The 14,486-nt window shown below is 49.2% G+C and overlaps 1 protein-coding gene across 1 annotated transcript; it reads left to right on the top strand.

The window, feature by feature from the left end:
- The first annotated feature begins 2,697 nt into the window (after positions 1–2,697).
- Positions 2,698–9,591, top strand: LOC311605996 (spermatogenesis-associated protein 31D1-like). The gene is made up of 3 exons (XM_084796893.1): positions 2,698–2,778; positions 4,903–4,959; positions 5,830–9,591. The coding sequence occupies exon 3, from the start codon at positions 5,848–5,850 to the stop codon at positions 8,773–8,775; it is 2,928 nt and encodes a 975-aa protein (XP_084653019.1). The 5' UTR covers positions 2,698–2,778; positions 4,903–4,959; positions 5,830–5,847; the 3' UTR covers positions 8,776–9,591.
- The last annotated feature ends 4,895 nt before the right edge of the window (positions 9,592–14,486 follow it).

Here is a 14,486-nt window from a genome sequence, read left to right on the forward strand (position 1 = left end):
GCTGTCTGTTAGCTCCTAAAAGGCAAGTGCTCTGACACATCCAAATCTTAAAGGTAGATTGCTGTAAATACGTGACTGCGTCATCAGCACACAGCTCACTGAGATGAGTGTACAGCACAGGCCTCAAAAGCAGGAATGCAGAGGGGGTTGTCCATGCTGAGAACACAGGACAGTTTGTGAACATAGCAGATGACCAAGCACACAAAAAATTGGTCAATACTTTACATTAAAGTCATATTCTCGGCTGTGAATTGCTTTCATTTCAAGACTAGGACCTACCTGTTAAGAACATGCTGTTTAGGGGGCTGGAGAGATGGCTCAGAGGTTAAGAGCACTGACTGCTCTTTCAGAAGTCCTGAGTTCAATTCCCAGAAACCACATCGTGCCTCACAACCTTCTATAATGTGATCTGACACCCTCTTCTGGCCTGCAGGTGTACATGTAGGCAGAGCACTGTGTACATAATAATAAATAAATATTTAAAAGAAAAAACATTTTTAAATGGTGCGTTGAGAGCAGGGATTTGTGAGTTTCTGTGACTTACTGTGGCACCTACAGAAGGTACTTATCCTCTCTGTGCTCAGTTTTATTTATTGAGAAAATGCTCACAGCTGCTGCCTGTCTGATGTCACCAGGCTGTGGAGAGAGCCCACGAAGGGTGTTGGGCGATTGGTGCTGGGTAGGATGGGTAGCAATTATCAGAGATAGTTGGCAGTCAGTGTAGGATGGCCTATCATTTAATGTTAGTGGCGCTATTGTTGGCAACGCGAAATATGCCTCACAGTGTCCAGTTACATCCTAATAAAGTTGTTGCAAATCTACATGAGAACACTGTCCTTGGTTTCTTGTTCCCTTTAGCTTTGGAGGAACTTCTGGAAGGCATTGGAAGCAAACCAAATTATGATTTGAGGGAAAGAATCTTTGTTGGAACTTCATGTAGGTTTTAACTCTTGGTACAGGTCTGTACATGAAAATATCTAGCCAGTAATGTCATTTTAAAAGGCAACAAGTGTTGTCTAAGCATCTTTCCCACAGGACTGTTAGTTCATAGCAGAAAACTGAAGAAAAGGGCAGGAAAGCCTCACTGAGCAGGGGTGTCCTAGCAGTCTTGACCTACAGCCCCTAGTCTATCCCACGGGTTGCTTGGCAATTTGTAGCTGTTGAGGGGTTGGGCTCTCTTCTTCCGGCATGCGGCTTTGACCTCTGCGGAATACCATCCTTCAACCAGCCTGTGAGCCTCACAGCAGAGCCTGTGACCACCCGGTAGCCATGTCTCTCTCCTAGGCACTAGTGGTGAAGACTTGGCCGAGGTTGCAAGCCAGGGAAACGGAGCTTGTCTTCCTGCTCCTCTGACAGGGGCTCTGCCTAGCTTGGAGTCGCTCCCATCACAGGAGAGCTCCTGAGAGGCGTGGCCTGTATAGTATGAAGTGATATCGGGCTTAGAGTCTAGAGGAGAAAGTCGAGAACAAGTGTAGGGGAGGGTGCGGCACACAGTCTTGGGTTTATTTAAACCTGAGAAGAAATGCTGCTTGTGTTACAGGGGACAGACTCTTCAGTTTGGGAACATTACGGGGTGATGATAGCAAGTATAGGGGTAATCAGTGAGATGCTTCAACCCAGGTTCTTCCCTGGCTTTGGCAATCCTGGCTCCCACTCTGTCACCAAGGACTTGGGGACTCACTCTAAAGGCCTACTGTCAACCAGCTCTGTGAGTGAATCATGGACCACCTGTGCAATCACTGACATGGCAGAGGTGGCAGAAACTGGGGTCAAAATAATGATGTAGGAGAAATCTAAAGAGGGAAGGCTGGCTCTTCTCACACACAAGAACAGTACACTGATTTGTGTGTGTGTATGTGTGTGTGTGAGAGAGAGAGAGAGAGAGAGAGAGAGAGAGAGAGAGAGAGAGAGAGAGAGAGAGACTAAGTCCTGGTGTAGGCTTCAATTTTTCAAAAACCTATTTTAAACACTCCCACATCCCACACTTAAGACCAAAACAAAAAACACATTCACATGACACAGCTGAGTCTTCAAAGAAACCAGAAGCTTCCACTTCATCTCGGTTTACCTGAAGCTCCACTGGTTTGAGTCTACCCTGACTAAAGATGCTAACGTACTGGTCGGAACATGAAGACGTTCTGGTCAGCGCTATAAAGGAGTAAAAGGGCTTTTCTTCCTAGTCTGAGTGAAAAGGACACTTGTGGCAATGAGACTCAAAATCCAGACAAAAGCAAGAATTCCAGGTAGGCGGTTGGGCTTCCAAGACAGTAAAATATAGTTGCATCTGAACTGCGAGCTAAAAAACTAAAAGGGGGACTGAGGTGAAGCTACAACCACAGAGGGAGCAGACAGGAAGGTTCCCTGTGGGGCACGAAGTGAGGGAAGCAGCGTGGGGATGAGGCAGTAGACTCCCACAGAGGCCTCCACCAGAGGGTGAGCGGATGCTGAGGTCTCACCCTCCTCCCTGCCCTCACTACCCGCCTCCTGCCCTCACAAACCCTCTATGACTCCTTGTTCTGTGATGCAGACTGGGTACTTGCACTGAGGCTCACACGACCTATCTCAGCTGCCTCAGGCGGCCACACCTGAAAGTCACACCATGCAGAAGGTTCTCACGTTTCTGAAAAGCGATGCCAAGCCACGGTTGAGCTTTGGCTCAGTGCTCTTGGACACTGACCCACTGGCCTTTCCTGAGTACAGGGGCTGCTTCTCTTGTGTCTGTCACACCTGATACTGACTTCATTTTTATCACTGTGGAAAGGCCAAGGCCTCAAAAAGGTAAGGCAGTATGGTGAGCTCCCCAGAAAGAGTGTTGCTGATGTGTCTCATTTCTATTCTCACATTATTGGGGGGAGTTTAAAGAGTTTGGTTGTCAGCCGGGCGTGGTGGCGCATGCCTTTAATCTCAGCACTCGGGAGGCAGAGGCAGGTGGATCACTGTGAGTTCGAGGCCAGCCTGGACTACAAGGTGAGTCCAGGACAGCCAAGGCTACACAGAGAGACCCTGTCTCGAAAAACCAAAAAAAAAAAAAAAAAAGAGTTTGGTTGTCTCACAGAGATGCCTGAAGTGGGATGTTGAGGAGAGAAGAGAACACTGCTTGCCTAGGGCATGAGGTCTGGTGGGACGGATATTCAAGGAGAAGCAAAGTTTTCATCTGGACCCATAGTCCACCTCTCTATGTGTAACAGGGAGTCCATGACCTAGGGCCCAGCACTGACTCTAAATCTCATTGGCTTGGTTCTACATGGTGGGCTCTCTGCAGAGCGGTGTCTCTGACACTCAGTCTGCCCTGTTCCACCTCTCAAGACCCTTCGCCAGGCCTTTCCTTAGCTGGGCTGCAGTAGAGGCCCCTAAGCCTCTGAGCAAAACCTGGAGCCTGAGCTTTGTCCCCAAGCTGTGGCTGCTGGCCTGAGACTATGCCTGGAACAGGGGACTGGGCGCTGAGAGCATCAAGTTTTCCAAAGAAGGAACAACTGAAAATGACTGTCTTTCAATGTTAGTAAGTGGAGGGAAACTGTTATTTGAAGTCACTGTTCTTGACTCGATGGCCCAGAAAGCTAATACTATCCTCATTCTTTTATTCTTGGTATCAGGGAAGAACTAAAGGAAAAACAGTGGGTAACACTCAAAGCCAAAGTTCTCCCCCACTCACCTGAGCCCCGCAGGGAGCCCCCTCCTGAGGTCCCAGGCCCATGGTCTGATGACGTCATTTGCTAGGCATAGGTCCTCTCGGAGAAAATGCTTAAGAGTCACCCCTGAGACACTTCTCAGAGCCCTGGCTCTCAGAATGTGGCAGTTCGAATGAGGTATCCCCCCTAGTCTCAAGCATTTGAATGCTTGGTCTCCAGTTGGTGGTGGTGTTTTGGGGGAGGCTTAGGAGGTGTGGCCTTGTTGGAGGGAAAAGTATGACCCTGGGGATGTCCTGGGAGAGCTCAAAGACTCACACCGTGTTAAGTTTGCTCGCTCTGCTTCCTGCTTGCGATGAGTTCTCAGCTGCTCCAGCCTGCTGCCAGGATTCTCGGCACAGTGGACTCAACCCTCAGGAACTGTAAACCCAATTACATTTTTTCTTCTATAAGTTGCTTTGTTCTTTTTTCTTTTTTTCTTTTTCCTTTTTTTTTTCTTCTTCTTTTAATTTTTCGAGACAGGGTTTCTCTGTATAGCCTTGGCTATCCTAGACTTACTTTGTAGACTAGGCTCGCCTCAAACTCACAGTGATCCGCCTGCCTTTGCCTCCCGAGTGCTGGGATTAAAGGCGTGTGCCACCATGCCCAGCTTGTTTGTAGTATTTTATCACAGCAGCAAAACAATAACTAATACAGAAATTGGTGTGAAGCAGTTGGTTGATTGGATGTAGGTACATCATGTAAAGCGCCTTGCTCTGGAGCACTCAGATGCCTTGTGTTTCCCAGAAAAGGACTCTTGTAGTGTCCTTGTGTCTTAGCCTTCATTTCTGGATTAGTTACTTTTACTGTCACCACCCTGACGGAGCCCACCACAAAGCAATACCTTGACAGCCCACCATAGAGCAATACCCCGACAGAGCCCACCACAGAGCAATACCCGGACCAAGGTCTCTTGAGGAAGGGGTTGTTTTGGTTTCTAGTTAAAGCTTACTCTGCCCTGGCAGGGAACCCTGGTGACAGGAGCTTGAGGCAGCTCCTTACATCGCATCTGCAGTAGGAAGCAGTGACACAAGAGGCGTTCGGCCACCTTTCTCCTCAGTGTGCAGTCCAGGGCCCCACCCCAGCAGTCAGTGCTGACATTTAGTACAGGTCTTCCCAGCTCATTATTGTAATCTAGAAAATGCCCCACAGGCATTTGTTCCTAGGGGCTGTACATCCCACCAAAATGACAATTGAGATTAATAATCACATATAAACTACTGTTTCTGTTTTTCAGGCTGGAGGACTTTGCAGAGAGAAACAGAAGAAGGAAAGAAGTTGTCTGTTCTGCAAGGTAACTTAAGTATTTTCCTTTAGCCTTGATCCCTTTCTGGTGTGCTCTGTGCACCCTGAGAGCTCGGGGCAGCCTGCAATAATAGTCTTGGGAGGGAGGGATCATCGCTGAGAGTGACTAGGAGATTTGCAGCAACTAGGTTTCTTTTAGGTCAGAGAGGTAACAGGCTGTGGCAGACATCAGATGATCCTAGCTGAGGCTGCCCACCAGTGGCCCCCTGGTCTTTGTATTGGTCCTCATGCCAGTCTGTACCTCGCTCTTGGAAGCCCAAGCATGGGCATCATGTGTGCAGCTCCCTGCAGTAACTACCCTGTCCTGTTGAGGTCCCTGGCATCACCGGCACATACCGCCCCACCTCTAGTCCCTTTGGCCCCTGTGGCTCTTGTGGTTGTTCTCAACCTCCCTAGACCCCCTTGGAAAGCCAACACTAGCCCCTCTGTCCGAGCCTTTTCCCACCTTCCCCTCCATCTTGTCACCTAACCAGAGCACCCCCTTGGCAGACTCTCTTGCATTGTCACTAGGTAATTAATTCTCTGACACCAGGACCTAATCCGCCCTTCGATTTGAAATTCTTAGTACCATTCCTTACCCCAACCGAACACCCTTCCTCCCTGAAAATACTTCACACTAAAAAAAAAAAAAAAAAAAAAAATCACCCTGTTATCTGACCAGATCACTTTGTCTACAGTAGGTAGCTCATCTCTTATTCCTGTTCAAATGTGGTGGCTCCACAGTCCTCACCAGAAAACACGCCTCATGAGATCGCCACACTGTGGCTCTCAGCAGGAGAAAGCTCCCCGGGGTAGGGGATGTATGCTGCCTTATAAACACGAGCAGCCCCTTACTTTTTTCTTCATTGTTCTCACACAGGAACTCTTAAAGAGACAAATGAAAAAGAGAATGACTTTCCAGACTCTGGAGGAGGTTAAAAAGGAGGATGGCCTATCACCAGAGCCCAAGAGGTCAGAATATCAACACACAGCCTCATGGAACTCGCTGGGTCCTGCTGTCATTGACCAGGACACCTCACTCCCCAAAACTGGCTTGAAGCTCAAAGAGAAACAAGGGAAGTTTGGGATTTCTGATCAGCTCCACTGTGGGAAGATTCTCAGGGGAGACCTGGGGCAGAGACACAGCCAGTTCTTTTGGGGTCTCCCCTCTCTGCACAGCGAGTCCATTGTGGCCACACTCCTGGTCCCTCTGAGCAGATACTCTCTAGAGCCTCAGCTTGTGTTGTTCAATGGGGTCTGTAAAGCTGCTACAGCCCTAGAACTGGACCCCGGGTCCCCAGGCCTTCCCCAGCCCCAGCCCATGCCCCTCAGTTCCGTGCATCCTCAGCCTTTTCCCAACGCTAAGCCCCAGCCACAGACTCTCGCTTTCACTCAGGTTCACCCTCAGGCCCACATGCAGTCTCCGCTCTCTCCCGTGGCAGCGCCGTCTCTACCCTGTGGAAGCGCTCTCCAAATACCACCGAACAGGACACTCTCTGACGCCTTACATGGAAATGAACACCTGCAACACCACTTGTTGCAGAATCATCAGGAGAGTTTGTGGGGTTTGGTCCCTGAATGTCAACAGTATGAAACTGCCTTCCATCTAGTTCCCAGCTTGCCACCGCTCGGACAGCCATCACAGACCTATACCTCTGTCCCCAGGCCTGGCCATTTTCATTACAGCAGTGGACTTCAGGACAACCTCGAGCCCTATGGACCAAACAATCTAATCCCAGCCTGGGGCTTTCAGCCCTACCAAAGGACAAGAGGATCAGAAGTGATGGACCTTCAGTTCAAACCAACAGGGACGTCTTTCCACAGCCTCAAATATGCTAAGCCTTTCTGCTCTGTACACTGGGGCCACAGCACTGGGGAACTGAGCCACTCAGAAAGCTTCTGTGAGAGGGTCTCAGTGAAGCCTCCACTAAGAAAGGATGCAGCCAAGAATGTTGGACAAATCCTAGGGAAATGTCGTCCACTAGACAGCCCACACGTGATCTCAGGATGTTATGCACTGAACAGACTGAGGGCTGTGCCTGAGACAGAAGGGAAATGGGTGTGCCACTCGAGGATCAGCTTGGAAAATGGATACCTGAATGTCTCAAGGAAGAGCTTGGACCAAAGGCAGGCGAGAAGCATCCTCAGGTTACACGTGAGCAGGAAGTTCTGGCAGATCACCATGGGGCGGATCCCAATCAATGTGTGTTGCTCATGGCTTGCTCAGGACGTGCCTCTCTGGAACTCACCCCTGGGAAATATTTACTGCAATACTTCTATTCCCAAAATACCTTTTCTTGATCACAGGACCCGGAAGATGCTGGAAGCCCATCTTATAAGGTTCCGAGTGAGTCAGAAGTGGGGCCTCCCCCTCAGGGTTATTGAATCCATAAAATTCTATATTTTGAGAGAAGACAAAATGTGGCCACTTCGTCAGTCTTATTTCCCCTCATCTTCAAACAGTATTTCTCGGGTAGGTTTGAAGAGTAACTTCCCCAGTGCCCTCAGAGGAAGCGCCAACAAGCTGGGAACAGCAAACTTGGCCTCCATCACAGACCACCTTCCTCTCACGGTCCCACATGTAGACAGGGAAGGAGAGAGGTCCCTGAGACCATCTCACCTTAGCTCTGGCTATGAGGTGACCGAGCAGGTCCAGACAATGGAGGCTGACAGACCCACCAACCTGGACACGCTGAGGCAGAATGACACTGCTCCACAGAACAGGCCCATACAGGAGCAGCCCGCAAAGGACGAAATGGCTGGACCTGAGTCAGACAGTGAGATGGCGACTACTTCTTCTCATCCAGAAGACAGACAGAGGGTGGAGAAGAGTCCAAAACACATGTTGACGCCTAGCATGCTCAGAGAAATCCTTACAGACGAGGAGGTGAGCGTTCTTCTATCCAGATCCAGTTCTAGCAGCAAGTGGGGAAGTGCCTCAAAGGTAAACGCAGGCAGGACTAAGCCAGACTCTCTGGTGGGCACAGAACACAGTCCATCGGGAATGTCAGTTCCTGAAAACCCAGCAGTGTCAGACTTTAAGAAACAGTTGTTTATGGAGCTGAAGTCCAAGGTGGCCAGTCAGGCCCAGAGCCAGACTGGAGGCTATGAAAGCGAGGCATCCTTTGCCTCAGACAGCTTGACTGGTTACTTCCCGTCTTCTTCCACCAGCATTTCTAGTGTGGACGTCTCGGTTTTCACAGACATGCATGCCCACTTGCATAGCACAAGGATCAGTGTGGATCCATGGCAGGAACCAACGGTCTTCAAACAAATCTTTAAGAATCTCACACCTGACTTACCAGAGTGCAGAAAACAAAATGGCAGAGGCGACACTCCAGGATTAGAGACGTCTAAAGCAGGAAAGAAGAGCCAGCCTGTTAAAGTAGAACAAGGCAAGAAGCCCCAGGCTTCTGAAAGTTACCTCAGAAAAAAGATGGGACAGTTTTTTCACTGGCTTCATTCCAGCAAAGACAGCACAAGACACAGATCTGAGAAAGACAGGGCTCTCTTTATGAGCTGCGGGCCTCCTGAAGCCCATGAGCTCATGGCGTCCCTGGGGAAACTCTTGGAGGATAAGTTGTTGTGTGGGCGGAAATCTGAGCTCTCGGAGTGGAACCAGAAGAAGAACCTGCCGGGGCCCAACCGCGGGGCTGCCTCTGCCCAACACGGAGGAGGAATAAACAAGTGCCCCTGTCCCCAGACAACCATCTCCCCTGGCCCAAGACCTATGCTGAGTTCCATACGGAGACACCCACACGTGTCCTTTGATAAGCGGCCACAATTCTGGAGTTACTTCTCCTCCTCTGACTCCCAGGAGTCCTAGTCCTATTGGAGCACGAGGGTGTGCCATTTGCCTTCCCTTGCCCTCACATCTACTAAAGGCATGGTGATCCACCCGACTCTTCTACAGAAAGTGTGAAGGTAAAGTTTCCACAGTGGAATCCACTCTTTGTTAAAAAAAATTAAAAACTTTTTTTTTTTCAGAGCAATGTACCCTGTGGTGAGAATAATCTACTTAACAAAAGCAAGAATAAATGTTTCTCCTGCTAGCTTGGAGTTCTTTGGGTCTTGAACTGCGGGCCTGGGTTGTGGGACTTCTCAACACATGCTTCATAAAAAAGGTTCTAGTAAAATGGATGCTATTGGCAATGCCCTTCCAGGTTAGTTCTGGGTCCTTTGCTTTCACTGGCTTATGAAACATTTTTTGATTTGGGGAATTTCACACATGTATATGATGAAGTATATCTATACCACTAGTACTTGACTCCACGTGTTCCCCCTACCACGCACTCCATCCCAAGTTCACGTCTTTTATATAAGCCACTAGGTCCAGTTAGTACTGCCCATGTATGTGTAAGAATGGACCATCCTTTGGAGCATGGGCAACCTTCTGGTAGGCACATCTTCAAGAAGGAATGAGTCTGGGGGCTGGAGTTTTGGTTCAGAGTTTAAGAGCACTGTCTGTTCTCCCAAAGGGCGTGAGTTCAATTCCCAGCAACCATATGGTGACTCACAGCCATCTATAATGAGATCTAGTGCCCTCTTCTGGCGTGCAGGCACACATACAGACAGAATACTCTATAAATAATAAATAAATCTTATTTTAAGAAATGACTTAGATGGCTGGAGAGATAGCTGAGAGGTTGAGCACTGACTGCTTTCCAGAGATCCTGAGTTCAGTTCCCAACAACCACGTAGTGGCTCAAACCTGTCTCTATTGAGATCTGGTGCCCTCTTCTGGCCTGCAGGTGTATATGCAGGCAGAACACTGTATATGTAATAAATAAATAATCGTTAAAAAAAAAAAAAGGAGGCAGGAAAGAAGTGACTCAGTCATTAAAAGTACTTGCTGTTCAACCCTAGGACCTGAGTTTGATTCCTGAGTTTGGTTCCCATCATAACGTCAGGCAGCTTATGTAACTCCAGCTTCAGGGGAAATGATGACTTCGGACCTCTGTGGGCACCCATACATGTGGCAGACATGGCAACATACATACTTACTCGTAAATACATCTCTTTAGAAGATGGTCCTTCCACTGCCAGCAGCTCCTCGGTAGGTGGGGTGTGGATATCGTCTACCACATCTGTGGTGGATTGTGGCTGACTTGATCTTGTATAGGCTTTGTGCATGTAACCATGGTGTCATGCCTTCAGTGACTGTGTCAAAGCACTCCTCGCTGCCCCTCTTCCCTGAGTCCCTGAGCCTTATTGGTTGAGAGCAGCCCATGGAGGGCTCAGCTCGCCTCTTGTTCTCAACACCTCACCCAGCTCTGGATCTCTGCATCAGCTGCTGCCCACTGCCAAAAGACACTTCTCTGACCAAAGCGACGGCATGCTCCCCTACAAGGGGTCAGTTGGGAAGCTTCTGGCTGGAAGGCGGCATTATGCAGCTTGCAGGGGAGAACAGAAACCAGCGAGTGCTGGGCCTTGCAGGCTGTGACAGACCCTATTGCATGGATGTGACTGCATCATGAAGCATGAAGTAGGGAATTTCGTGCCTGGCACCGTAACACTGTTCAAATGCCAGAGGGGACAACCCTGTTGTTGCTTTTACTGTGCTAAGTGGGCATGTATCTGTTTTGTGTCTTTTCCCCCATACAGAGGCTTATTCTGAAAATTCCCAGTCACCTTCTTAATTATTATTATTATATAGGGTCTTACTATGTGGCCCTAGTTGGCCTGCAATGGTACTTGCTCTGTAGACCAGGCAGGGTTCAAACAGATCTGCCTTCCTTTTCTAAAACTAAAATTTTTATTCATGTGTATGTGTATTTATGTGTGGGTGCCAGCTGAGATCAGAAGAGGACATCAGATTCCCCTCGAGCTGGAGTTGCAGGTGGCTGTGAGGTGCCTCTGTAAGAGCAGTGGCTCTCAGTCTGAGACAGCTTCACCACCCTCCTCAGACAGTTTCCGGTAAAGAAAACTGACAGTGCTGCTCCCTTGTACCCTCACTGGCCTACACAGCAGAGCCACAGAGGCAGGCATCTTCTGACACGATGAAGACAGAGGTGCCTCCTGCGGCCCACAGAAAGTTCTGCTTTGGCAGCATGGAGCCAAGGCTCTGAAGTCAGTGATGGAGAGAAAGCTTGATCTCATCCTTTCATGGGGATTGAAAATCACATGCTCACAGGAGCGATCCTTCTGTCCCTCAGGAAGGCTGTGGTGAGGGCCCTGCTCCCACTCTTTGTGACACTCTGGGCAAGGGTAACAGTCTGCATGCACCCTTCCCTCTATCTACTCTGTTCGTTTGTTTGCTTTTTCAAGACTGGGTTTCTCTGTGTAGCCTTGGCTGTCCTACACTCACTTTGTAGACCGGGTTGGCCTCAACCTCACAACGATCCGCCTGCTTCTGCCTCCCGAGTGCTGGGATTAAAGGCGTGCGCCACCACACCTGGCTTTAATATCTACTCTTCATAGACACAGAAAAGACAGAGCTTGTGGCTGTAAAGGGGCCCAGGCCTAGGGAGATTTTTCTGATACTTTTTTCTTAAAGAGTACCGACTTGGAATTGTTCAGCATCCTTAGTCAGGGAAATGCAAATCAAAATGACCCAAGATTCCATCTTTCACTCATCAGCATGGCTATGATCAAAAACTCAAGCGACAGCACATGCTGCCGAGGATGTGGAGAAAGTTTTCACTCCCCCATTGCAGGTGGGAGGGCCAACTTGGACAGCCACTGTGGAAATCAATCTGGAGGTTCCTCAGAAAACTAGGAATAGATCTCCCTCAAGACCCAGCTATACCACTCCTGGGCATATACTCAAAAGATGCCCCGTAATAGCACAAGGACATTTGTTTAACTATGTTCATTGCAGCTTTACATGTAATAGTCAGAAACCGGAAACAACCTAGATGTCCCTCAACCAAAGAATGGATGAAGAAAATGTGGTACATTGACACAACGGACACATCTTGAAATTTGCAGGAAAATAGATGGATCTAGAAAATATCATCCTCAGTGAGGTAACCCAAACCCCAAAAGACATGCCTGGTATGTACTCACTTATAAGTGAGTATTAGCCATAAAGTACAGGATAACCATGCTGCAATCCACAGACCCAAATGCCTCTACTTGACACACATTCCATGGGAGAGAACCAACCCCTGACAGTATTAATGTTACTCTGTTATGTTTGTAGACAGGAGCCTAGCATAGCTGTCCTCTGATAGGCTTTACCCAGCAGTGATGGAAACAGATACAGAGACCCAAGACCAAACATGAGACAGAGCTCAGGGAGTCCTGTGAATGTGTTGGGGAAATGACTGAGGGAGCAGGAAGGGTCAAGGACTCCACAAGACGACCTACAGAGTCAACTAACCCAGGTCCACGGGGGCTCACAGAGTCTGAACCACCAAGCAAAGAGCATGCATAGACTGGCCATAGGCCCCCTGCACAAATGTAGCAGATGCACAGCTTGGTCATCATGGGGATCCCTCAACAACTGGAGTGGGGCCCTCTCTGACTCTGATGCCTCCCTTTGGACCCCATTCCCCTAAATGGGCTGTTATTTGGCCTCAGTGGGAGAGGAAACACTTAGTTCTGCAGTGACTTAGTGTGCCAGGGCAGCTTAGTACTCATGGAGGACCTCCCCTTCCTCTGAGGAAAAGGGGAGGGGAGAATGGGGGAAGGGAGAGTGGGGGAGGGGAGAGTGGGGGGAGAATGGGGGAGGGAAAGTCAAGAAGGGGGAGGATTGAGAGAGGAGGGTGGTGGCATACACCTTTAATCCTAGCACTTGGGAGGCAAAGGCAGGTGGATCTCTGAGTTCGAGATCAGCCTGGTCTATAGACTTGAGTCCAGGACAGCCAGAGCTACATAGAGAAACCCTGTCTTAGGAGGAAGAAAAAAAGAAAAAAAATTTTAAATAAAATACTGGCTTGAATACTTCACAAGTGCATAGCCACTGTGCACAATGTGTGTCCATCGATTTTGCTGCATCGGGGCTGGCTTGGGCTCCAGGAACTGGCTTTTACGGTGGCTTGTTGCTCTCTCTGGCAATGACACTAGTCCTGTTCCTAACTTGAAGATGAGGTATTTTTACACAGATGGGCACTTGAGGGGAAAGGAAGAGCCTCCCCACCCCAGAAAACTCTCCAGGGTGCTGGCTTCTTGACATCAGTAGAACAAACGGCCCTTCAGCAGTCACTGAGGAGATGGCCTGCATGGCCACCCAGTGACTGAGAGAAGAGGAAACTGAGAGGGAATCAAAGTCAGAATTGGGAGGAGGAAAGGAAGAGAAGAGTGGGAGGAGAAGCCATCCTCCCATTCTCAAGGCCTCCTCCATGCGACAGTCCCTGACTTCTGCAGGCCAGCACGGACTTTCTAGCGTAAATGCTATCATTTATCTACAGCACGAGGGCAGTCCCTGAGGAGTGCAGATCTCTGAGGATGGACCTCTACCTTCCTTAGAGAAGATCTCCTCCTTGTGTGAAGTCACAATGGCCCCAGCAGGTATTAATCGCCTATTGGTGGTAAGGGCACCTTAAGTTTGAGTGGTTAAACCTAATCCACTGCCTCAGTGTCTGTGAGCCCTGCACTCCCTGCCTTGGAGTCTTAGACAAGGCTGGAATTGGAAGGCTTGACTGGGGAACAACCCATTTCCACATTTGCTTATGGAACTCTGTCATGGTTCCCTAACTCAAGACTACTGAGCTGAGGCTGTCAATCACGTGCTTGCTGGTTGTTGGCTGGAGCCCTTCCTCAGTTTCCTGCAGGGAGGATGCTTCATCAAAGACAGGTGAGAGGAGATTTTACTAAAAGACAGAAACACCAATGTGTTGCACACTAGAAGTGCAGAGACACCAATGTGTTATACACTAGAAGGGTAGAAACTGTGCTGTGTTACACACTGGAAGTGCAGAAACTGTGTGTTACACACTGGAAGTGCAGAAACTGTGTGTTACACACTGGAAGCGCAGAGACTCTGCCGTGTTACACACTGGAAGTGCAGAACCTCTGCCGTGTTACACACTGGAAGTGCAGTACTCTGCCGTGTTACACACTGGAAGTGCAGAACCTCTGCCGTGTTACACACTGGAAGTGCAGAGACTCTGCCGTGTTACACACTGGAAGTGCAGTACTCTGCCGTGTTACACACTGGAAGTACAGTACTCTGCCGTGTTACACACTGGAAGTGCAGAACCTCTGCCATGTTACACACTGGAAGTGCAGTACTCTGCCGTGTTACACACTGGAAGTGCAGAGACTCTGCCGTGTTACACACTGGAAGTGCAGAGACTCTGCCGTGTTACACACTGGAAGTGCAGAGACTCTGCCGTGTTACACACTGGAAGTGCAGAACCTCTGCCGTGTTACACACTGGAAGTGCAGAGACTCTGCCGTGTTACACACTGGAAGTACAGAGACTCTGCCGTGTTACACACTGGAAGTGCAGAGACCCTGCCGTGTTACACACTGGAAGTGCAGTACTCTGCCGTGTTACACACTGGAAGTGCAGTACTCTGCCGTGTTACACACTGGAAGTGCAGAGACCCTGCCGTGTTACACACTGGAAGTGTTCCTTAGTTAGTAGTT

This window comes from Acomys minous, assembly GCF_964271855.1.
Source record: "Acomys minous genome assembly, chromosome: 9".
In the NCBI taxonomy this organism is placed as follows: domain Eukaryota; kingdom Metazoa; phylum Chordata; class Mammalia; order Rodentia; family Muridae; genus Acomys; species Acomys minous.